Source organism: Cydia splendana, chromosome 5 (assembly GCF_910591565.1).
Source record: "Cydia splendana chromosome 5, ilCydSple1.2, whole genome shotgun sequence".
Taxonomy (NCBI): Eukaryota; Metazoa; Arthropoda; class Insecta; order Lepidoptera; family Tortricidae; genus Cydia; species Cydia splendana.
Genome location: NC_085964.1, coordinates 3,601,200 through 3,628,805, shown reverse-complemented (window position 1 = coordinate 3,628,805; position 27,606 = coordinate 3,601,200). Strand labels below are relative to the sequence as shown.

Here is a 27,606-nt window from a genome sequence, read left to right as displayed (position 1 = left end):
GTCTTGGCGCCAATAAAAGAAAACATGGCGGAAACAGCACATTTCCGCAGTCAATGTTAATTGACAGGAACGGGGAGTAGTGTATTTTCTTTAATTCAAATAAAACCGAGCTAAATTGGAGCTCTCATACATATTCAAAATGGTTTTTACCCTTTCTTGTTTTCCACGAGTGTATTATGTACAGCCTGTACACAAAAGCGTAAATTATCTTCGGGCAGGCATACAAAAATGCCGTAAAGAGTCGAGGGCGTGAGATATGCAAATTCCGTAATTGCGGTCGGGGTAGGGTAGCCATGTCAGAACTGAAAAGCGTGGACACAATTCCGTGTTATTTGGAAAAAGTCCCATTATTCAATTTTTTCGTGGAGATTCGGAACCGGAAAATTTTCTCTTCATTTCACCTCAACCCAAAAGTTTTAAAAGCCATCCTATATTTTGTTATTGAGTTTGTAATCTGGATATCCGTTGTATAACCAGTGCTTTCTATATGCCTATTTGCTTCTGTAAGGGGTATAGCAAGCTTAGCTTAGTCTTTCGGGCGCCCTGTAGGTATTAAATCTAGGTACTAGCCATATAAGAGGCACCTGGGCTCCGAAGTAGTAACTGAGAATATAATCGGGATAAACATTAACATGAGAGAGACAGTAAGTATTTAAACTATACTAACATCAATTTGATTGCCGAATTTACTATACCTACAATCATTCTACTTTCGTACAATTTCGCGGTCGCGGATTCAAATCCTAGCTCGTACCAATGAGTTTTTTAGAACTTTTGTACGGGATATCAACTGATATTTACTATTAGCTTTTCGGTTAAGGAATATTGTGAGGAAACTTACATACTCGTACACCTGCAAAGAAATTCAAAGGTGTATGTGTAGTCCGTAATCCGCATTGGGCCAGCGTGGGAACTGTAGCCCGTAGCCCAAGCCCTATCGCGCTTGAGAGGCCTGTGTCCAGCAGTGGGAAGTATATAGGCTGAATTATTATTAAATTACTTAAGTACCTACCCATTAAAATGCGAGACAGGCAAATACGTGTGGTGACCCTAACCGGAGCAAAAATGCGTGCTTTGCTGGTTTAAATAAAGGACGGCACGAATATACGTCTAACGGCTGAAATAAATTGAGTGCTTATGCTCCTTGTGCTGCTTTATTGTTTTACGACGTTCATGCACAGGCGGCTTTATAGCAACGGGATTTGGTACGAATGGGAAATAAAAAGAAATAATTATGGCATCCGATTTCCACCGATCATAAACTAAGGGTACATCCAAATCTAACATAATTATTTTATTTTGCAATTATAGCCATTCTTATTATTATAAATATAAGAAATGTACTTTGCATAATTTTAACCAAATCCCAAAAAGGAGGAGGTTCTATACTAAACCGAGTAGTTACCGTGGTTGGATTGGTTTAGACCTAACCCAGACGTTTTTACACTAAATTATTATAAGTCAATTTGAATAATATTTTAAGATGTTGGCTAATAGTATTTTGTGCAACAGGTACATAATAAGGATTCTCGGGCCTATCTTTAAACTCGACTTCGTTTTGTATCTTCGGCCTTTGCGTTTTATGACCTAACTATGTACCGTTGCACACAATGATTTATTTTACAACTATCACTACAGTAGTGTTTTAACATTCACCTCTCACTGTTATCAAACAGTGTCATATCTATAAAGTTCAATTTCCTCCGTCACGTTCGGAAAACTATCCAATAATTTGTTTCAATTAAACTCTCCCCCGAGACCTAGCTTCAGGCTAGCTCAAATGGAAATTAATACCGCACGTTCATAGATATTGTTATAAATTCATTTGAGAGATATAGGCGACGTGCAGTCTTAATTAAACGGTGTAGTCTCTATGCTGTAGTGTGTGTCATATGACACGCACACCCTCTCGCATGTACCGTATATATATAGCATAGGCAACATAGTATCAGTAACCTATACTCCTGAAATAAGTGTTTGTCTTTACGTGTCACATCACTTGGCGACCCTGCCAGTGTGGTCAAGCATATCAAGCAATTTACAAGTGCATTAAAAATACAGTGTTAAAACTAAGTAATAGTTTTAAAAGCTAATATTGCGTCACTGAAAGTGCCAAATATTTTTAATAAGCAGGAGTGAACTGCATTTCACGCGGATATTTTATTGATATGAAATGTCAATGTTCATGTCATGTACAATTGACATTTTCTGCAGCATGTAGTCGCCAGTCGGTACCTATATAACGTGTCCCAAAATTCAACGATAAGCTAGCACCAGAAGATGGACCTGCTCATGACTACTCAAGAAAAAAAAATTGAAAAAATTAAATAAAAAATTGTAGACATGGTCGTTTTTGTAATTCCATAATAAACTGAGATATATTTTTTTCTTTTTTTTCCTCGAGTAGTCATGAGCAGATCCATCTTCTGGTGTCAGCTTATCATTGAATTTTGGGACACGTGGTATAACAATCTGCACCGCTGCTGCAGCAGTTTGACTTAGGTACTTTAAATCGAATAGTTTTATCAGTTATTCGAACCAGTTACAGTTATTCGAAAACCACTTTGCACTTGTAGTACCGTACGAGGACAATTGAATGAATTTTCGAATGTCACATTCGGATGTCAAATGTGCTGGGGCAGTTTAGTTACTCAATTTTGTTAACTGTGTCTTCTCTTTCTTATTTAGGTACATTTATACGAAATAATGTGTACGAAAGAATGAATACCGTTGCTGATAGTATTAGAAGCGTATTTTAACGAAGCAAATGCTCATGTCAAAATAAACGTGGAAACATTTGTACGGCGGATGCGGGCTCTCTTAATCAAAGACGATTATTCAATCGCGAATTATTAATGGCGGGTCACGTTAAGTGGGGAAAAGTAAACTGAACAAACATAACCTAATACCCACTCCCAGCATAGCCACCGGCAAAGACAAGTATGTAATAAAAACTGTTATTAATGTCCATACTTAACCTTTTCGACGCCGTGTCAAACACAAAAGCTGTCACACGGACGCCACGTCACCGAAGTCTCAAAACTAAAATTGAACTTTATGCATGTGCACGTAGGTCTATGTTGCTCTGTGGTCTGTGACCGATTAATCAGTCTTTGGCGTTGAACCTGCGGTGCGGATATATCGGTCATTGGCGTCCAAAAGGTTAAAGTAGTGTGCCTTAATATTTTTGTAGATGGCGCCACTTAAACAGTTCTCAGGCCTAGAAGTAACATCGCCATTAATTATTTTAGATTGAACTCTTTAAGAGAACTCACGATCACGAGATGACGATAGAGACTGTAGATATGTGTCTTTATTTATTTATTTTCTTTAGCGGCACATGATTCCTTGACAGGTTTACCACCACAAGTTTGCTACTGATAAATATAGTTGGTCAAACCAATTTGTCAGTCAGTAACAACCAGGAAAACTATACTTACCCTTTTCTTTTGGGTGCTAGTACTAGTGTAAGACAAAGATAGTATAATTATCTCTGTCTATGATTGAAATGAGACAGTCCCTTGATAAACTATAGATGGAACATAGTTTTTATACATTTGTGTTCTACCACACCATAATAATCATAAAGTCTTTATTACATAAATCATACTATTTTAAACACTGTATCATAATCGGACTTTATTTTGCTTATGGTAAGACTGACTACCAAATAAAAAATATGTGACAATCCAAACTACAAGTAGTGTACAAAATGAAGTATGTATTTCTATTTATTATTAACTTGTCCCTGTGTCCGCTTAACTCTCACCTTGTTAAAGGCCCCGGATTTCCCGGAACCCTCCAGCCCTATTCAAATTAGCACGCAAATTCGACGGGTTTGTTGATTAAAAATGCGTTCAGCGAAGACAGCCACTTTACCCACCGACGTCTGAATTACAAATGTCCCCGAAATTGGGTCGAGCTTTGGAATATCATTGTAATTTTATTAAAACTATGTTTCGGGACGGATAACGGATTTAAATTAGGAAGGAAGTATCATAGCGGGGGCAACCGTGTCCTTTAAATTGTAAACTCTGCTCGGCATTTCAACTTTTGCGTTGTAAATTGGTGTCCACTTGTATAGATGGTCAAGCAAATCTTGTCAGTAGAAAAAGGCGCGAAATTCAAATTTTCTATACCTAAGACGACATTCCTTCGCGCCTACATTTTTCAAATTTGCCGCCTTTTTCTACTGACAAGATCAGCTTGACCAACTTTATTTATAAAGTTACGTTACACGAGAGCGACAAAGCCTAGTGGAAGAGACTGGCCGGTTGCGCTTTTTCTTTTTAATTTTGTCACATAACTAAAAGCTTATGCGACCTGTTGCCAACATAACGCGTATAAAACACGCACCATCGAGCCAACTGAATATTTAACCGTTTCGCTTGATTTGTCGTTAACAGAGGACGAAATGAGTAGGCAACGGGCATAATGATTATGCAGATTTCTGTATCTGGCCGCGTCCGTAGCGGTGCTGAATGCAGCCGGTGTAATGGTCTGGCTTGGAATTACGGCGGATGGGAAGAATTAAAGATTGATAAACGGTTGGTGATTGGTTATTGATTGAAATTTTTTGGTATCAATTTTATTTTATTTTATTTTCTTTATTTAGGATTACCAACAGATAATACATCTTACATGCTCTTAAATCTATATAACAATCATGACTGATGCTTATCTAATTATAGGTAACCACAACTTATATAAGTGTCTTGTATCTGTGAACAATATTTAACATGCGATAAACTTATGGGTAAATTAATTAATAGGTACCAGTACATTACATTAACTAACTTTTCATAACTTGACAACTAGGGTGATGTTAAATTGTCGATAACAATTATTAACTACATATATACTTATATACAAATATTTTCTATAAAAATATTTTATAAAGTATTATTAAGACATCTGTTTCATTTAAGTTGTAAGATACATTCAGATGCCGATGCACTCAGGACTCAGGGATAGTCCTGAGTGCTTATAAGGTTTCTTATAACATAGGTTCCGGTAATGTGCGTAAATGCGTGTCGAGACTTTATACGATTTGACATTAAATCAGCTGTCAAATACCTAATGTCTCCCGTAGGCAGGCTCTACACAGCGAATACCAAAATTGTTTTACAAAATATTTTTGTAAGGCCATTGGCATGGCATTATGTAACCTAGTCTGTTCCCCACTTTTCCACATAGTCCTTGGTTAAGTGCCTACCAAGGGTACTTATTATTTTAGGTTTATTATGACATTTGTTTCATTTTATCTTTTAGTTAGAGTGATAGTTTTTTCCACACCGTAAATATGATTGCATTTTAATCCATGCTTTACACCGATTCAATTAATTAGGAATGCATTGGTTTGCTCTGGTTGTTTGTCCGCGTAATTCGTTCGGCGCGGTTCGTAAATCATTATTGTTATCGATATATTCATCTAGATTTATTGCCAAGCGCGTAATTGGTAAAGTGGCGTGTTGTGTACTATGTTTCGATATCTAAAATAATTGCGTGTAGGCTGGGATTCTTAGGTCTATTACTAACACTGGGATAATAGGTTCAATATATCACCTTAAAGATTGAAAAAATATAGCTGACGTAAAGCATAATTTGTGCTTTCCGCACTCACTTGCTTGCTATTAAGGGACTTATTGGTCTAATGACGCGCGTAAACGCGATCATGCTCGCCCCTTATAGCCCATTAATTTTTTCAGTGAATAAGAGCTCATATTGGCAATTTCGACATATGCGTTTACGCGCTACTACAAATGCGTATTATCGCGCATGAGATGATATAGCGGTCGTCATCTAATGGATCGGCGTTATACCGAAACGTCCCTTTATTACACATTTTTATTTAGACATTTGTGCCAGTTGGAATTTGGAATAGAAAGAGTCGATTTAAATTGTATGTATACCTAAGCGCCACTTGCACCATCCCACTAACCCGGGGTTACCCGGTTAAACTGTTAACCTAGTGTCAAATTTTACTGGTAACCATGGTAACTCCAGGTTTAACCGGTAACCCCGGGTTAATGAATGGAATGGTGCAAGTGGCCTTAAGTGGTCTAGGATTTGTCTATCAACTCGAACCAATAAGAAATGACTTGCGCGTTGTTTTTTATAAATAACCCAATAGTAACCTGTATAAAACAGTCGTTTATGTACCCATCTTAAGTTATATCCAAAGCAATATTTTCCAATCGGCCTTTGTTCCACCTACTCAACGCGTTGTTCCACCAGTCTGCCTCCGTAAACCAGATGATGGAGTCTAATGGCTATGCCCTGAATTCCTGCGGTTCTGTACAGAGCGGGCGTTAGCTGGATGAATTTATCACTAAATTCCATTTACTTCTTAATTGAATTAAATAAAAAAATAACAATAAAACTAAGGTTGAGTTGAAGAATATCCACATTTTAATGTCGTTATTACATTCTTAGTAACAAATATAGACATTGTCTGCCTCTCTATCCCTCTTGCATATTGGAGGCAAATGGACGAACGAACGAAAAAAGTGATTCGCAGTTAGGACTTCAGTTTTTGTATCAACTAAGATCGCGTAAATCGCGTTATACGAAAATAGAAAAGTTGCATTTGGTATTAAACAATTACCAATAAGTTGTCGAGCAATAATTGATATTGGAATGGATGTTTTATGTTATTATTATTTTATTAAGCTTCGAGCAGGACTGATATTCTTACTAGAAACATTATATTGACTGTCAGAATGATATTGGTACCTATTTATTCAAACGATGCGTAGGTGAACATAATATAAACATTGCAGACTAAACTATCAACTCAATGATTGAGATTCTTTGACCTGTAGATTACTTTCGCATCGCCATGTCGCCCGCCAGGTTTTACGTCAACATTTACGTTTACTACATATGGCATACATTGCCATGAGTCCAAACTTGAATAGTGTACATGGACTATCTTTGTAGAAAAGTTACCACGGGGCTAATCATTACGAAATTGCCAAAGTTAGTATAGTTTACCCTATTATAAATTATAATACACGTGTTACTTTCAAAAGTTGAACGTAAAGTTGACCAACATAAGCACTAAGTAGCGCGCTTGGTGTAAAATCCATTAGACGTTTTACAGCGGGGTGGAAAGTTCAATGAATATGCATTTATGATAATACGGGGGAACTACTAATGTGATTATCATTGTGGATGTTTCGTAAGTTACATTACTGGTTGAAAGTTTTGCTCGGAGGGATTTCGTAGGTATTTATTGTTATTAAACATTTGAACATTTTTCATGTTACTCTTTATTATATATTTTGTAACTTATTATTATATTATATTTTGTAACTCAAAGATGTATATCAATAGAACTACAGTATATTACAACAAATATCAATTAGTATTTGAAGCTGCTGTGCTTGCCTATTGAACTATTCAATCAATACTATCAAAACTCAATAGTTTTTGATAGATTGATGGCATTTGATATCTAATAAAAATGTAGTTATTTGATTAGGTAAAATTTGCCACACCAAATACAAATCATACATTTTCATGAGCTAGAAATGACACACGTTGAATTTTTGACATTGTATCTACAATGTGTATTGTGCCCATTGTTCTATGAACAAGATAAGCAACTGGCCGAAGGGTGTCGTGCTTCGGAGGTTCCAGGGCAAGTTGCCGAATCCGATACAAGGACAGATAATTCAACGGAGCCAAGCCGTTCTGTCACCAAAATAGTGTTTAGATTTAAAGTTTATGAAATTAATATTTTTGTCTATAAGGTATTTGAAAGACATGCATTATTGCTTGATTAAAATTTTAAAATAGATAAATAACTTGTGTCCATCATACGCGTTATTAGCGTTGCAAACAGATATTCTACTCCTACTAGTCCATTGTCGCCCACGAAGAACCTAACTAAGCTAGATAACACTTTCTACCAGATAAAGTAAAGCCCACTACATGCAGAAAATATGTGACACTCACACCTTGTTCGTCCGGTGTTTCTACAGCTGCATTATTCCGTATTAATGAATGCCAAAGGATGGCAATGAGTTTCTTTACAAGGTTTTATAACTGTATATTATATAAATATTTATTTGTTTCGCCTAAGATACCTACAAATAGCTTCACAAGAACGTATTTATTTGAGGCCACAATATTAATATAAAAAAGATAGATAACTCGTTTATTTCTAAAATGTTAAAATCTCGTGCGCAACCTTTGAAAAAAATCATGTAGGAAAGTTCTTTTTACTCTTTCTTTTTATATAGTACAATGTGTTGAAGCTTTACTTTTCACGTACAGTAAGCGCGATTATGAACGCTCCGCCGCGCGTTCCTATTCCAAAAATGAAATGCACACGAACACCATTAAGTATACTCATACCGGGAAGATTCCTCACTAAGATAAGTTTCCAGTTAATTATAACGTCTCAAATTAATTAGTCTACTCTGCCTCGCGATTCAAGATGCATCTCTATTGTTATTCTGGGTAGCAGGCAATAGTTGCTCCAGATCGAGTATTCTAGTTCTGGAAATTCAGTATTCCAGTGTTAAACAGACTAGTTCCTAATTTAGTATAGATGTTCTATTTTGCATTAGTATGCGGTAATCTGATATGTGTGTTGAACGTGTTTCGAAATACTTGTGTCCTGAATTATTGTATAATATGTCAGTGAATAGTCGTTTACAGTTCATTCGTTTACTAACTAAATCTGTTTCAATGAACTATCCATAATGTTTAATCCAAGATTATTCCATATAACTATGAGCAATTCAGTGTAATCAGGCTTCATGTGTAGGTGTATGTACATATATTTTATAGATTGTATTTTTATGTTATTTCTAGTTTTAATATTGTATTATTATGATTATTCTTGTTTTGTATTTGGTTGGTTAACCAATAAATAGGCTTCATGTTAAGTTAGGATTTATAGCTCAATAACAAACAGGAAAAACTATAGGATGCACAAACACATAGAATCTTTGTACCCTTATAAATAGGTAACACCCAATATTTTAATCGTTAGTACATACTTTTAAAACCGCACCTATTTACGTAAAGTGCCTACTTATTATGCCAAGTCCTATAAAGTATAAACTTTACCTACGCACACTGACGTTTTTTTTCCTGGCGTACCGTGTTCGTTTTTTTTTAATATCGCTTCAAACAGAATTGTTTACAGGGATCTGAGGCCTTGGACTCCGGCTGACAACTCAGGCAGCGTTTTCGAGTGACATTTCCATAGAAAACGTACGGCGTGGACTGGACACGAAGGCCTTAGGCTCTTTTTTTAAACAATTATGGCCTGGATGCGAGTCCTTTAAGCCAAAGGTCTTAGGCTCAATAAGTGGTGTTATTAGTTGATACTTACAATAAATGCGTTGGAGGTGAGCACGTTGGCGACCCGCCGGCTGACCTGCCACGCCGTCACCTGTAACAAACAGATTGAAGGTTAAACATTGCTAATACGACAGAGGGCCAAAGTCCCTGCAAGAAGCGTCAAGGTCAAAAACATCGGCTAATATATAGTGCTAATACTAAGAGGTAATCAAACTCCGAGAGCTATTTTATTTCTGAGTTAGCAAATAACTCTCCGGAGAATATTTGAAGAGAAACGCAATCAGAAAATATTAATTAATCTTTGAGGTTAAGTTGACATACATTGATACAGTTTGGTCTTTATTACTTATGTAATATATTACTGCACAGATAGGTACCTAGGTACAAAATAATACCTATAGGTACTTATATCAAAACGTCTAAACCCCCCTATTGCTAATTTTCAACTGGTCGTCAATTTAGCTAAAAATTGATACATTATGATAATGATAAGTATATCATTCAGAAAAACTCAGATAAACTATATACAGACCTATCTTTCTTAATATATACTCATATACCTATATCTAGAATGCGCTAGCTTTAATAGGCACCACAAAATAAGTAAACTAAAACTTCAAAGTCAATAATAGAGTGCGCCACTGCACACGCTCGGCAAATTACAGACACTTGCCATCGCTCCGCACTCAAATAGATGCCCGCAAGTAATTGCTGGTTCGCAATTGTGTTGGAGATTCCACGTCGAAACGAGGGTCAACTATTCATTTAGATGTTCAAATGCTTTGCGAGGGATCCCAGGATTTAGACAAGTTTTCATGATCATTAAATTATTAGTGGATTTTTGTGCTCTATACCTACGTGGGCGCCGTATAGAGAAAGGCCCGTTCAGACGGGACAATTTTCGCCCAATCTGATTCAATCGTCTGATCAAATCAGGCAGTGTGGACGCAAAAATATATTGACGCCAATTTCAATTGGTTAATTTGATCATCCCGTCTGGACTGGCCTATAACAGAAAATTTTTCAGAATCCTAAACAGACTCAGACGGATGGTCACACGCTTGGCGTGGATGGCGCACAGGTTGATGTTCTCGAAGAGACCGACGAGGTCAATTCAACTTCCTGTTAAAACACTCATATACACAAGTTCTGCAGTTTTTGTTCATAATTAGGTAAGGTATTATAACATTTTAGTTTTTCGCAGATCTGTGCACGCCATTATACGAAATATTATCCCATGGTTTTAAATACGTAGTCAGTAGTCGAATGTTTGTCAATTCAACAATAGTTTTTTACTGAAAACGATACAACAACGTATTTGTTTTGTCATTTGTTTTTCTTAATCATAAATAAGTGAATGTGGTCATGACATCGTTATCTCGCCTGCAGACTGCATGCAAATTTAATAAAACATATTCCATTTTAACCACAGATAATGCTATGAAGTGAACTCCCGCAATATTTAAAAAACAATTCCATTTCCACAGACAAGAAAATTCTTTTTCAACGCGGCAGCACTCCCGATCCGCACATGTGCGCTCCCACCGAACCCACGATTATGTCATTTCTCGACCGTTTATAACATTAAATTAGCTCAAGCAATTGCTAGGAAATACTGAGCAAAGATAAACCCATGCCTCGGAAAACCTGCCGCTTCTCGTATTTATAATTCAGGGCCAATTTGTTTGCAAAATTGAAACAAAGATAATTCTTAACTTTTTTAATGGCATGCTGTCTTGGTTTAGGGCTTAGGCTGTTATTTTGTAATCTGTGTTTGATTATTCAACTCAAGTTGTCTTGAAAATCTTTTTTTTATTGTCGTTCGATTATGGGGGGAAAAATGAACCATGTATTATTAAATCCTTCCTAGGCTTAAATAATCCTACACTCTATTCTATTTATACATTATACAGGTTGTTCAATGTTGAGCGGCAGATTTCCGATTCCATAATCAATAAAAAAACTTCAACATATCGACTACCGTAGGCTCAAAGGGCGTAAGGGACAAAATGGCGAAAATGAGTTATGAATGCAATTATACTCAGTTTTTTTCTCTCTTCGAATGGTATATTTAACGTCTCGATAACTTGAAAAAAATGTCCGATAAGCCCTATGAAAAATCAATGCTTGAACACAATTTTCCAACGCATTTTGCCGTATCTGCCAATTCAAAAAAATGTTGTGGGACATTTTGGCGTAACTCCCAACTTTTTTTACGATACGCCCTTTTGCATCGGAAATTTTATTAAATCTGTGCTAGTTTTTTGTCAGTTACGCCTATTTGCAGTAGATTTTTGAGTGCTAAATGTACGTTACGCCCACAACTAGTGGGTATTTATACGAATTTTAGAGAATTCAATGTAAGAGATACGCCAACATACTATGTAAAATTTCGAGTTTATAATTGTTGCTTTTTTGTGTATAAGTGGGATGACCTAGTTCTTTCCTTGTAATTTTTTTATTAAGTAGGTACTTGCATTACCTGGTCATGTGCTCATTAATGCTTTATTTATAGGGTTACTAAAATTTGACAATTTATACTGAACTAGTGGGTACCTTTTTCATCAGTTTTATGATAATAATAAAACATGACTATATTCAAATGATATTTATGACGATTAATTAAGGTTAGACTGATAACTTTTAGTTTTGTATGTGACTAGGCCATTTGCAATTATGATTAGACGTAATATTAATACTTTTTTGTTTAAATTAAACCCTTATACATAGGATTAACCTTATAAAAGTTATTGTCTATAACGTTTGGATTTACATTCATAGAAGTACGTAGGCCTGGCCATATGCCTTTTTTGCTACTTACTCTGATGTTATGTCATAAATAATCGCATATTCATTAAGTTTTACTGAACAGACATACAAAATGTCAAAACTACTATTGTACCTACCTAATAGTATTATAGTGTGTAAAAGTAAAATTTATGATCAAATTAAGATTTGAAACAGAAATAATGCATACATACTTTCTATAGTAAAAGTAATTGTTATGATATACATACAAAAATATAGATGGTAGGAAAGCAGTGACTCTGTTCAAATAATATAAACAAATAAAAAAAAGAAAACATTGGTTTAGTGGCTAAAAAAACGACCTTTTCCAAGTTTAAGTATCCAAAATACAAAAATGGGGAATAAAACTTAACAGTGAATACATCTCCATAAGTTTTTGAAAAAAATATTGTAAATTACAGTACTTAGAAGTATAAAGTTCATTAAATGCAAGTTGCCAATATTGCAACGAAATTGTTGGATTTACGCCAAATGGTACTAAAGCAGTTAATTTTTCTGTACATTACGCCCTTTTTCTAATGCTATTTTCGTAAATAAGCATTGTATTATAAGTTCAAGCAATCAGTTTAAAAGCTCTCAGAAAGTTAAGAATAAGCCACATACAGGCATCAGTTTATTCAAACAAACAAAAAAGTTATGATTTTTTTTTCTCAAAACAAAACAGTTTTTTGGCTCTCCTGAAAAATCGCGTTTTGTCCGTTAAGCCCTTTGAGCCTACGGTAGTCGATATGTATAACTAGAACCATAAATACACTCCTAGAAAAAGTTTATAATAAGTTGTCCGTAGTCTGTAATTATAAGTGTAAAATAATTGATGTCAACGCTTATTCCAAGACCTAGCTAGGCATTGTGCCCGTTTCCGTAGAATGTAATATCAGCCCCTCAATACTTAATGGCACTCGATGCAAGCTATTTATGAACACGCCGGCTTCACTACAACCTCATTGTACGGACCTGCTTTCTTCGGTAAACTTTTTAATTTTTCACGAATTTCGCTATCAAGAGCACACAATGGAGGTTTACAACGGATGTTGAATTTTTGAGGAGTTTCTTTCCAGGGCTGAATTTGATGTAAAATTCTTACCTAGACTTGAATTGTTACTTGACGTGTTTTATAATGTATTGTTGTCTGAAAGCTGCCTTCAAAAGGTTTCTCTTTCTTATCCAATGGCAAACCCCTATTTCTAAATCACTAGCTTGATTTAAACTTCCTTAAAGATTTGAGCTCGCCGACTCCAAAAGAGCCAATACGTACAACAACGGATCACAAAGCCCTCCCACCGACACTACTAAAAGATTGCATTTTCTGCGAAGAGTATAAAGCTTTTAAGACGCTGAAGGGGCCGTGATTGTACCATTGCCTGTTAGGTAAACCCTAAGAGGATCGACTTTTGTTTACCTCGGGAAGGATACACGGGCGGGACAATCGGTAAACAACTTCGCCCCTTGAAAGGATTGCTGGATGTCAGAGCCGCATAGATGGCGTAAGTAGTCGTAAATACCAAGTTAACTTGGCGATGAACTCCTAGGTTTTGCGGTTCTAGTGAATGTTAAGGTTGTAAATTGTGGTTGTTTCGTAGTAACTGTGAAATGTTTAGAAAATAGCTTGCAGCCTTTCCGTTACTGATTACTATTAACAATAAGTGTTAGTGAACAATACTACTAGGTATACAATGGAAAAAAATACTTAAGCATCGTACGCATTGAGCCAAGTTTCACCCTGAATAAACAACAAAAGCACAAAACGACTTTCACTTAATGTTCTAAAGGAGTTTTCCGCCGACAGCGAATATTGTCGAAACTAGCAACATCATTACCGCTTCGTTTTGCATTTGTAAAAACGCCTCGACTCGGCCGGTGACATGGCAAATTACTGAAGCGTTTTCGCACGCTCATTCCTGTAATGACTGGCCAAACAAACCAATGCCGGCAAAAGTTTCAACTTAACAACTTTCCGGAAAACTCGAAAAATAAATACGGAGTTTGAATACAGCTCGTCAAGGCCGATACGATTTTAACAATTTGCTTGCGTTCGAAACTCGAAACTGAAAATGCATTTAAGGATTAATGGCGCACTATACGTTGTCTAGTCTTTTCCTGCGTTTTATTTGCGCGCGAACAAAACCAGACTAAAGGCCAAGCGGGAAAACAACGTGCTGCATTTCGGCGCTCCCGTTAAAACAAAAACGAACGATTTTCGCAAAAAGTACCTACAGCAGAATGCAATAATGGAATCCTTCATGTCCTGAATCCTGTAGAATCAGAGGAGTAATCTGATATGAGGCCAGTGCGCTGAATAATTGTGCGATGACCGAGAAAGCTTAATTAATTAGCTTTTATTAGTGCACTAGGTATGCTGTTAATCTGTTAATAACTTGCTAAATTGTTTGCAGCTCTGGTCGCGAGCTATTTATCATGTAATACGTGAAATGTTGCCAGTAAAAATAATTGTTTTAATATAATGGCTTTTCTGTTTTGGCTTATACGTAGCTTATACTTACTGAAAAGCTTTTTGATAAATTAAAAGCAAATCCGTTATAACACTCCAAATTCAAACATTTGGTCGTTGAAAGGTTTGTATAAAGGAAGACATTCGAGTAGTTTCCCCACGTCGCTCGACACTCTGCGTCCCTAGGCCTAAACACACGGAAAAGTGTTTTAAAACGCCCATTCGCGGAGAATGGATATGTTGGAACGAAAAAGGTTTGGAGTACAAGGGTTAATGTGTCTTGGTGGCCAGAGGGTTTTAATGCAGCCCCGGGGGTGTTTAATTAAGGCGAGAGCAGTCTAAACATTTTAAAAACTACCGTTTTACTGCTAGAACACAAATTTTACGAGGGTTTGGGAGTGTTAATGCCCGATACTAGCGCCGAGGAAATATATTTCGGAAATGGTACTCCATAAAAGCTCAGCGCAGCTTCGCAAAAGGAAGCAACCGACGAGGTTTTCTGCAAAGAATCCCCCTTTTGTGCAGAGCATTGTAGCCGACACAAAAGGGAAACAAAGCGTACGCATAATCGCAGTATTCCGTGACGTATCAATATCTGTGTTTTATCAGAGTTTTACTACGACACTCGCGGCAAATTAACCCTCCCGGAGCCGAGGTGATCCCTAATTTTCAGATACATCTCGGGAATAAATAGGGGATTAGGGGTGGCGCGTAAATAACGTCGTGTCACGCCACCGCCACCGCCGCCGGAGATAAGGAGCGAGAATTTCGCTTCGGCAAGCGTTCGGCGAGCGGCGTTCCATTTACATTTTAAACTTGGAAAGAAACACTTTGTTATTATTGATGAAAATGCGAACTTAGCGTGAAAAATCGACTAACTTGCCAATACCAGCGACTTATCTATTCGGAAGAGTTTGATGGTACAGCCAGCTCCAAAAGTGCATAGGTATGTACTTTTGCAGCCCGCTATACCTACCAAAAGCAACACACTTAAAGGTGTCGTTTAGGGATTGCAAACCGGATTGATTTTCAATCCGGCCGGATCCGGCCGGATTTTGACGCCAATCCGGCCGGATCCGGCCGGATTGGATCCGGTTAGGTATAAGGATATTAAAGTTAATTAAATGACATATTTTTCAAGTTTTATGCGTTATATGAGAAACAAAGGGTATTTTTGCAAATGTATTCATAAAACAACAATTTAAAGTTAATAAGAAATAACTTTTTAACGATAAAATAAAACTAAGTATTAAAAAGTGTCACAATGTCAATCAAAATTTAAAAATAAAACTTGAAATCTTAGTCATTTATTAATTTCTGCTCAAATTTACGTTTACAATAAAATTATAAATTTGATTCGATTCCAAAGCCTGTTAATGGGATAATTATGGAATGGGAATTGGAACTCATTGAAAGGACAAGTTTTCGTAACTGTTCTTTGATGGAATTATTTGTAACGCTGACATCCATTCTAAAAACAAGATAGTTTACTTTTAACCAAAATTATATGAAATGCGCTCCAATATTATCTTGCTTTCATTTTTTATCTGTGAAAATAGTTTTATAGCCTAAATCACAAATAAGTAAATAATTCATGAATAAATATTTGGGGACAATCTTATACAGATCGAACTACTCGTAGCCCCAAACCAAGCAAAGCTTGTACTATGGGTAATAGCTAGCTAGGTAGTACTACTAGGCGACGATATATATACGTACCTATAGTATATTGATAAATACTTGCTTATATACATAGAAAACACCCATGACTCAGGAACAAATATCTGTGTTCATCACACAAATAAATGACCTTACCGGGATTCAAACCCAGGACCATCGGCTTCATAGACAGTGTCACTGAATGGTCACTACCCACTAGGCCAGACCGGTCGTTACAAATGCTTTATATAACATCTCTATCCTTTAATTTTTACTTCTAAGTATATAAGTAATCGGTTGTGCCACCAACATGAAAGAAGAGGAAATCCTCTTCTGTTCTCAATCATCGTCATATTATATATCTTTTTATTTTAATAAAATCTTGACATTTTCATTCATTCTTTATTCTGTTTAACTTCTATCTCACATCCGTCGCCTTTATCTCACCTAAAACGCACAGTGGGTGCTGTGTGCGGTCTTTTTTTCTATTTTCCCGGATCCGGTCCGGATCCGGTGATTTTAACCGGATCCGGTAGCTCCTAAAAAGTGCCGGATCCGGCCGGATTACCGGATCCGCCGGACCGGATTGCAATCCCTAGTGTCGTTCCATTTCAGACTGTAGGCAGTGACCGCCTGTTCCACCGTTTCAAATTGAATAATACCTAATGGTATGAACTATAACTAAAACAACACTTTCGAAGCTCATTTATGGTTCAATTTAGAATGCGGCAGAACGTGCATCGTGCAATTGCTGTTTGATGGCAGTTATGGAATGCCCCTTTTATATTTCAAGAAACTTTTCATGTGCTTAAGGAAAACTGTAAATTGGTAAAAGCTAAGTTAATTACAGTAACGTAATTCTAGTAAACAGTCAACAACGACGTAAACCTCGTAATATAGTCATCTGAACACTTGAACACACACATAGAAAATCACATAAGTATTAGACTATAGCCATGGGTCTACGTAAAGACGCCCTTAAGGCGTCAGTTAGCTGGTGCGGGTGCACGGAGCGGGTGAGCGGGTTAGGGTAACATTTCATTTCAGACCGCAGCTGCACTACTAGTACGAACGCGTCGGCGTTATTGTCAATTTCCATAGTAAAATGAATGGTAGTGCTGCTGTCGTTGGCAATGGACTGTCACCTTTAACGAAAAATAGTAGGTATGAGCAACGCTAACTGATGCAGACGCGTCCGGCGAATTTTACCTACATTGGCACGCGCAGCTCCGCGTGTACCCGCGCCAGCTAGCGGAATCCTAAAGGTAAAATTAGAACTTATGGCCTTAGTGGCAGTCTCAAAACGCTTATATCTTGGACCAAACCTTTGTTACTGTATGAATTACCGCGTCTATTGTTCAAAAGCGCTTAGCTTTTACACACCCGTGCGTTTGCGCATATTGCGCAGTTGAAAAGAGCATAAACATGAAGGAGCATAAACATGAAAAGAGCATAAACTTGAAAAGTGAACTTCGTAAGTTGGTTTCCTAGGGAGTTGTATTGTTTGTGGTTATAACTGGTTCTTGGAGATATATGTTTAAGTTATGTCATGCCGAGTTAGTGTCTATCTATCTAACTATCTAATACCATCTATCTAGTATCTATCTAATACCTTTAAACGACCAATTTTTGTTTAGATATATATTTCGGGGATCTCAGAAACGGCTCTAACGATTTCGATGAAATTTGGTATATAGGGGTTTTCGGGGTCGAAAAATTGATCTAGCTTGGTCTTATCTCTGGGAAAACGCTAATTTTTGAGTTTTTATACGTTTTCAGAGCAAAGCTCGGAAAACCAGATATTGAAGACTTATTAGTACGGTTATACATACACGATGGCCCAAAAATACGGTGACAAAAATGTTAACGGCGGCATATTGTTGACAATTTTAACCTACGTTTGCTTATGTGTAACAAAGCTAGAGGAGAATATGTTTAAGGTAATACGTTTTGTTTAAGGTTTGTGATTGTATTTTTAATGACATTTTGTAAATTACGTATAATAAGATAAGATAAGATAAGATAATATTTATTCATTAAAACTTATGCTAATTTGATTTATACAATGGTAATTATACAATTTATACTTAAATACTAGTAATTCATGGATTCAGGTTAAGATAGGTACAGATCAATTTAACAATATTAATACCGATACAAATATGTATTTTCTAAACTCTAATGGAAATTTGAACAATACCTAAACTAAGTAAACATTTACTTGTATCTTAGGTATGCACGTTTTGTAGGTCAGTGTATAAGTGGGGAAGTGCTTACCAAACAAGATGATTATTTATTTATAATAACAATAAACTATATGACTATGACTATATTCTACTCTTTAGAACGTTAAGTGGTGACATACTTAGCAATTAGTTTGTACAACACACATATAAATCTTTCTTAACTTCTATGTGACTATTTCTAGTAGTCTTTCTGTGTCCTCGTACGCCTTGCCAATGAGCAACGTTTGTACCGCTTTTATGCAGACTTTACTGGGCATTGGGTAAATATTCAATAGGAGATTGAATTTATTGTAAAGGAAAGAGCCGAGGAAACAAAAAAACTTACGTGTGTTTGCGGTGCGGAATGAATCTTTGGTGCAAATTATGTCAGCACGTCGCTTGCCAGATAAGATCTGGGGGTTATAGGGTATGAGTGAATGTTTTTTTACTACAGTGTTCAAGACGAATAACTGTCGAACGCTCAGAACTTTACACTCGGTCAACAATTGAGTCGTGGGATAACGTAAGGGACGGAAAGTGCTAACTTTGAGAACTGCCCTCTGAGCTCTTTCTAAATCGATGATCGTTGTCTTGTTTGCTCCTCCCCAGGACGTGATACAATATACTAACAGTGATTGACAAAGTGCAAGATAGACTGATTTAATAAGTGTTTGATCTGATAATATAATAAATAATAAATTATTCCTTAAAAAATATTTATCAACGTATTTCGGGCCTCCCTGTATATAACGTTTATACGCAAAAGGTCACAACAACATTGTTGGTTGCTTATATAAGGTTGCAGTACCTAATACCGACACCGCTAACCTACATTATATTACGGTATGGCATACTGTAACGCACATATTCTTTTAAAAAGGGTACGGTTAATACTGGGGGTTCTTCATATCCCTAAGTCTTCGCAAATGTATGAAGCATCCCTAAAAGCGTAACTTTAAACAAGAAACATCTAATGTAACACGTCCTTGAACGTAAGTAATCTCACAGTGAAAGCCGGTATTTACTCTCCGGCAGGCAGTTTCACCCAATAGCCAATCAGGCGCAAGTATCCAACAGTTAATTTGTTGGCAAAGTCTTGTTGAACAAACTTGTGCCGATACCGTTCCGACTGGGAATGAATAACGCGCTCTAATTTGTACGGATACCGCTAAACTTATTAACGCTACACGAGATGAGGTTAACCTCAAAGGGTAACTTTAGCGTGTATCCGTAATGCTAAACCGCTAGGCCGATCGCCCGACTTAGTACAAAGGAAAGTACGCAGATATTTTAGGCCTGACATGCTTTCAACATAACGATACTTTGATGATTTAACAACGCAAACACCTTTGGATTTAGAATTGAATTATTGGAGAAAATCATACCATGATCGTTTTTATAGAAGAAATATTACAAGCGTATCATTCGGCTAACATAGAGTATAAAATCCTGCAAAATCTTCTTCGGCGTCTTAGAAAATCAGCAAAAACAAGCTCGAAGTACAAATTGGACAACCGTGTAAGAACCTATTCAAATCTCGGCGCGCCGTCTGAATACCAAACGGAAAAATCTTTGAAAATAGAATTTTCATAACTCTTTCCAATCACGAGCGACGGCAAACGAATCGTCCCGAGAATACCCGAACCGGAGCCGTTCGCGCGGAATGAGATCGGTATCTCTAAAACTGTTATCCTAGATTGGCAACAAACTGTGTTTAAGTTAAGTCACTGGCTCAAGTGACTAGACAGCCCTAGCTCTGGGGAGTATCAACTGACTGGATTTGACCCGCCGACGGTCATCTCGCCACGGCTACGACCCATTCAGTTTCACTGCGAAATAGACTTCGTTAAGTAACTTTTATCGCGAGAAAAATATACGTTGCTCAAGTAAAATATTTGATTAGCTCCGAATTCAAATTTCAAATACTGAAACCGAACTGCTGCGTAGCAAAAATATTAAACAAGTTCAATTTAATTCAAACTCGGTGCTTAGAACTCATCTACAGTTTAAATATTTATTTATGAAGATAACGAATCAAAGACTAAAGAACATAGAAACAATTGGTCTATTATGACGCAATTTCGAAGTAATCTAAGTTCTAAAACTACAATGAAGACTTAAGTAAACCGACCTGACGATCCGAACGTTGAACTACGCTTAAGCTGGTATTAACGTCGAAAGTTTTAATTTTATTTATCACCGTTTGAACCGTTCTAATTGTCGGAGAAGTTTCGCGAAGTTTTTGCGCAGTTGTAGTCTCTTAGAGTGTTGGTCACCTTTTTGGTCCGCGAGAGTGCTCAGGGCTAACTCCGAGAGGTCTCGAGCGTCTTGAAAGGGTCATTTCCATTTGGGAGCGTGCTGAAGTGACGCGATCTCTTAGAAAATAAACCGGATTTTAAGAAACAGCTCCACTTTTATTGTATGGGTCGAGTGCCAAGTTCAAGTGTGTGTCGTATTAACATAGCCGCTCCGGCTGATATCTATAGAAGTGAAAGGGAAAAGTGAAAAGTGTCATAGGCGCGCATTTGCATATGCAGCGTGCCAGAATGTTAAAAAATGTTTCAAATCGTTTGACATGTCGTAAAGTTGAACGTTAAATATAAAATAGTGACATTTATTTTCCCATCTGCATGTTTATTTGTAGTCATGTTTGACCATGAATTATAATGTGGGTGAAGAAAATTTGGCATGTTTTATGCTTTTATGATGTTATCTTTTATAACGAGCTAACTTTTCGTGTTTCTTTTATATCTGAGACGTCAAATACAAGAGTCCGTAAGGAAAGGACAGGACGACCTTTTCATATCGTCGATTTGACCCTCGTCTTCACTTCAGAAAAAATAATAAAGTCTTCAGGCAGAACTAAGTTTTTTTATTAAGTACATGCAAATAAATGTCTTGAAAGAACAACCTGTCAACGATAAACTGTTAGCATAACTATGAATAATATTATAAAGTAAATGCGAATAAAAGAAAACATTAATCATTACTTTATGAGTTTTCACGCTGCGTTACAAAAGTTCTGAGTTAACTTACGTATGGCGACAGATAAGGTGGAATTATTTCCATAGACCTGACGTCATGTAAGTACATAAATATTACCTCATATTATTGACAGAACATAACGAATACTTTAGACATTCGAACAATTATACACCCGACACAGTGACTGTCTCATGAGCGTATTTCGTGTATTTTTCATTATACATAGTACCTACCTATACCAACATACACAGGTACCCAAAAATTTAGTTCGCGTAAACTTAGCTTAGCGAACACCGATCCTCGGTTCAAAAGTTGGCCCCCTAATCCATGGCACTGGCGTTATAAATTAATCGGCCACCGTTCCTAGGCAGTCTTGGCCTGTTCACAAACCAGCTGCCAAAAGACATGTCCAGCATAATTTGACCCCTTGACCTAGAAAGCTTGCAGGGTTACCAGATTCTCAGGTCCAAGGTATTAAAATTCGGGATTCGGTGAGGAAATTTGGGACGCACAAAAGAATTATATTTACTCTCCAAATTGAATTTCCCCATTTTCAAGACATGGCCAAGAATAGGGACGCCCTGAAAATTTTGGGACACCCGATTAGGCTGCTAGGTGTGAACAGACGAGAAGATTTCTCATGAGTAGAGGTAGTATGATTATCAAATGGTAATCGTGTTATGTAAAGTTACAGTATGTCGATACCACTTATCTCATTTAAGTCATGGTTCTCGGTCTTTCATATAACACTGGCGCAGTCAGTAGGACTCAGTTAAGGTGCGCCTAAGATGGCTCGGTTCTTGAGCTTGCCTACTTTCAAATTTTCATCACTACACCTTATAATACAAAGTCCCCCGCCGCGCCTGCCTGTTTGTATGTTCGCGATAAACTCAAAAACTACTGAACGGATTTTCATGCAGTTGTCACCTATCAATAGAGTGATTCTTGAGGAAGGTTTAGGTTAGGTTAGGTTAGTTTAGGTATAATTTGTTAACCCGTGCGGAGCCGGGGCGGGCCGCTAGTACTTTTATAAGTGTGAATGGATTCAAATTTTGCATCCATGTTCGCTGGTAGCCATGGACAAATCTGCAAGTTCATATTAAAATTAAGAAAGATAAATTAAAAATAACGATAGGTCTTCTTAAACGGAGGTACCTTACACTGGTATCACTACAGCCGCGGATCTCTTTGTGAACGTGAGTCCTGTAATTGTGACAAATGCCCCCGCCAGCCGGCGATAATGGCCGGAGAAATCCGTTCATAAAGAACCTTCGGGAAGGATTGCCGTGAAAAAGCACCCTTTGGACTGGAATCGGTTTTGCACTTGAAAAATGAAGTTGAGCCAGTTCAGCGAAGTGAATTACGTTGGCGAGGTTTGTGGACAACGCGTATGTAGAAGCGTTATTTAGTGTCAAAGTTGACCATTGAGAAAAACTTTAAGTACTTAGATGACAATGCTGAATGGTGTGAGTTAAGTCCCAGTTTAGTCATCTCGGGTAAAGCAAGTAAGATTATCTAGAGTTTTAAGATTTGGCGGAGACATAAATGCCAGAACGGTCCTATGCTATGCTATCCGTGCTATGATGGGTGATCAGCGATCAAGTGATGCTTTCTATAGAAAACGAAGTGTCGGAAGCCTCGGTCTGGACCGGACCGTTCTAACGTGAGTCAACCTTAACTCATATCATCATGCACTAAGAAGACCAATTGTTACAACTCTTATAAGTGTGTTAGTTCTGAGGATAGGACGATAAAGTAGTATGGGTCTGTTTGTACCATCACGCTCCGTGATTGTTGCGTCCGAATCCCAAGTTCTATTTATTTGAATTTAGGGTCCTAGCTAAATTGGTTGTTCAATACTTACGCTATAGAATTTCCAATTAATCAAGAATCTTAATGGCGTAACAATCCCGTGACAGTACGTATGTTCTGAAGTATTTGATAATTAAAACTACGAGAGTACGTAACGTTAACACAGCTGAGCTGAGCTGTGTTTTAGGTTTCTTGCTCAAATATTATTCTATCCGATTTGGTAAATTTGCATCTGAGTTTATGATTCTAAAAAGTACAAATGTATGTTAAACAGGCAAGCTGCATCCGAAAGCGCAATTGCAATGGACGCGTAAGGTTTAAATCAATAGCAGCAAACAATTGTAGCATTTGTAAGTAAATATTACTCGGCAAATGAGTGTTTATGCTCCCCATGTATTCCCGTCCTTACCGAGCACAAGAGTCGGTCACTGGAGCCACGTATATTATAATTTAAACTGTATTCTGATTTTGATTTCTTTTTTAGGGTTCCGTACACAAAGGGTAAAAACGGGACCCTATTATTACTAAGACTCCACTGTCCGTCTGTCTGTCTGTCACCAGGCTCGATCTTATGAACCGTGATTAGGGAATGCAAATCGGTTATTTTCGGTTATTTTTTGTATGGAAATTATCGGTAACCGATAATTTCCATACATTTGCATTCCCTAACCGTGATAGCTAAACAGTTGAAATTTTCACAGATGATGTATTTCTGTTGCTGCTATAACAACAAATACTAAAAAGTACGGAACCCTCGGTGGGCGAGTCCGACTTTTTTGGATCTGATAATACTTGTAGCGCATCTCGCACTAATTTAAGTTACCCTTAGGATTCAGACTATACCAGCACTAAGTACTGCTGCATTATTGCGGTGTGACATTACTGCGGAATGCATTATTGTCACAAATGTCAAAATTTCAGGCGGCGATACCGATACCACAGTCTATACAGTCATTCCACGAGGGGCGCACCCGAGCTGCATAAATACATCGCTGTCATCGCATTGTTAGCAGCTCGATATACGTCAAAGGCCGTCGGACCACTGTTACTTTTTACACTGTGCCGATACTGGCATTTAATTTTGTGGCAGCAACGCAGTCGGCAATGTCGCGTTTCTCAAATTAAGTAGGGCAACAAAGTTCGACTCGCAGTGCGATAGCAATATCGCTTTATTTTAGCAGCTGGGGCGAGCGGCGATTATCGCTCGAATCTGTTAATTACAATACCAATCGGTTTTATGCCAGGCTTACAGAATAGGCGGCGTAAATGATCGCGAATTTGGGGCCGCGCATCGATATATGACCAACATAAAATATGTAAGTAAGCGCCACTTGCACCATCCCACTAACCCGGGGTTAAGCGGTAAAACCGTTAACCCAGTGTCAAATTGTACTGGTAACCATGGTAACTCCAGGTTTTACCGGTTAACCCCGGATTAGTGGAATGGTGCAACTAGGCCTAAGTACGTTATTACGTTTAATCAATGTGCAATTCTACCGTCCTTCGTCAATTCTTATCTACTCAAAACTTGGAAGAGATCCCGTAGAAGTATAAGTTTGCCTTACTGCCTATCCTGAGTTGCTCAGTGACCGACAATACGGTTTCCGTATGGGCCGCTGCCGCTCGGCTGGTGATCTTCTGGTACATCGTTTGGTACAGGCTATCCAATCACATCATTAATAATCATTAACATTAAAAAAATATATTAAGTATTAAAACAAATTTGATTGGTCCAATACAGTAGATGTTTAACATTCTGTTTACTATTATATAACTATAGCCATTGGCAGCTAATGAGGCAGGGTCTACCACTGCCACCTTTACCTTATTCTGACCCAATAACCCTTCCTGATCTATTTACACAAGGCGCTATACAATCTGGTTCTCGAAAATGAAATTCCAAACTAATGATTAGTTCCGGGGCCAGGCCCCCGGCTAATCAAATTGGTTATAATATTAATTACGTTTAGATTGCGTTCAAAGGGCCCCCGTGTCGTCAAGTATTCACAAATTAACACGGTACAGTCAGCCGAGGAAGCTATACAAACGAAATATATTAAAGAGGTGTATTAAACAATGTATATTAAAGAGATAGTAAATATTGTCGTATATCTAGAGTAGTAGGTAGTAGAAAAGTCTCAGAAGATCGTGTTTGCAGATGGCGCTGTGGCGCTGTAAGATTCCATAATCTTACAGCGCCACCTATGGAGGCATGGCTGTCAAAAGTTGGCGGTGGTTAAATGTACCTACAGTCAAAGATTTATTTTCAGTACCAATTCGTACCTTGTCACAGTAACTATATATGTGAAATATATGATTGTCAATATGAAAGTCGCTAGTGACCTCATACTATTGTCACTACAAGGTACGAAATTGTAATGAAATTAAGTTCCTTGACCGTACATCTACTACAGCTGGCAAACTCACGACACGCTCACGGGAACTTATTTTTTTGAAGTGTGTATAATATATGTACCTATATGATAATGTACGTATGTGTAGTATAATGTGACGTAGTTAAAATGATCTGCACGCAATTCTATTACCAAGAATATAAAAACTTCTGCGGTACTATTCGAGAATTTTAGCGTCTCGTAACTGCTTTCGTACTACGTCGCTGCTTTCGTCGATGGCTGTATGTACAGTCGCCATCAGATATATCGGAGCGGCCAAGGTGCTCACAAATATCGGAACACGCCTCTATTGTCAGGGCGTTAGAGCGCGTGTTCAGATATTGTGAACACCTTGGCCGCTCCGATATATCTGATGGCGACTGTACAAGGCTAATTTTAATAGGTTTACTTACGTGCTAAATTATTTATTTCTGATCTAATTACGCTTCTGCGTGTGTCTGAGAATGTGGTGACTTAATTTAAAATCCAATTTGCAGTTAACATGCCTATTTAATTAAGCATAAGATTGTCAATTGCTGAATACTTAATTCTAACAAATAGCACGTTGTAAAGTTTCGTATTAATTGTGTGTGTTCATCATGAATATTTGTTCCTAAGTTATGGATATTATACACATTATATATATATATATGTATTTTTCTAATATAAGTATGTATATTGCGACCTAGTACCAGCTTTGCTTAGTTTGGGGCTAGATTGATCTGTGTAAGATTGCCGCTTGGCAACTAATCCCAAGAACCGGCGTAGACACTAGTTTTAACGAAAGCGACTACCATCTGCCCTTCCAACCCGGAGGGGAAACTAGTCCCTATTGGGATTAGTCCGGTTTCCTCCCGACGTTTTTCTTCACCGAAAAACGTGACTGACAAATATTTATTTATTATTTTATTATATTATCTTTAAAAAAAAATTCAAGTCAGTCCTTAAAATAACTTGAATAACGTAAAAGTTCATTGAACAGTCAAATCTCTAGAATTTATCACTGTCCAATGGCGCAGAAAAATTGAATTATTCTGGATTTATTTTAACAAATTAGTCTGACGGAAAAATCCCTGGATTTTTTGTTCATTGCTAAAGGATAAAAAAAAAACAATTTTATGAATAAGTCTGTCTTTGCTACCTACTTGTATGTTTTACGTAAATTACCTACAGTACCTACACCTACTTTTTAAATATAATTCCACTTCTTTAGCAAACATGTACTTATTGGCAAAATGCCAAACTCAAAACTTACTTGTTCTTGAGTTTATACAGGAACTTTACTGAGTATATAAGTTCTTATGAAATTACCTTGTTTCAGTTGACATTTTCGTAATACATAGGTACCTATCGAAACGTCTCTTATAACCGTATTTTCACACTTTACTTTCGCCAGACACATTTGTTTTGTACCTACCTAAGTAAACCCTGTTTGAGTAACCTACCAAGTATTTCTATGACATTATTATCATAATTGAACTGTATTATTATTTGGCGTTTAAAAAAAAAAAAACTATTTATTTCCATAAATGTACTTAAGTCTACATACATATGTGTGCAAAATCTCTAGTATGAGATTATGTGCGCGGTCACTAAACTCGCGTCTCCGCCTTATCATTAAAAATCGGGCAAGTGCGAGTCGGACTCGCGCACGAAGGGTTCCGTACCATTTAAAAAAAAAAACAAAAAAAAAGCAAAAAAAAAAACGGTCACCCATCCAAGTACTGACCACTCCCGACGTTGCTTAACTTTGGTCAAAAATCACGTTTGTTGTATGGGAGCCCCATTTAAATCTTTATTTTATTCTGTTTTTAGTATTTGTTGTTATAGCGGCAACAGAAATACATCATCTGTGAAAATTTCAACTGTCTAGCTATCACGGTTCGTGAGATACAGCCTGGTGACAGACGGACGGACGGACGGACGGACGGACGGACGGACAGCGAAGTCTTAG

General features: G+C 37.3%; 1 protein-coding gene across 2 annotated transcripts in view; it reads right to left on the bottom strand.

Annotated features, from left to right (window-relative positions):
• The window catches only part of LOC134790442 (leucine-rich repeat neuronal protein 1-like), a 341,152-nt gene that overhangs the window by 8,410 nt on the left and 305,136 nt on the right, over window positions 1-27,606 (bottom strand). The window contains exon 6 of one of the 2 annotated variants that reach the window (XM_063761247.1): window positions 9,353-9,412. The exons of the other annotated variant lie outside the window; for it this stretch is intronic. Within the exon in view, the coding sequence (XP_063617317.1) occupies window positions 9,353-9,412 (60 nt within the window). The remainder of the gene's footprint in view (window positions 1-9,352; window positions 9,413-27,606) is intronic. 2 annotated transcript variants of the gene reach the window in all.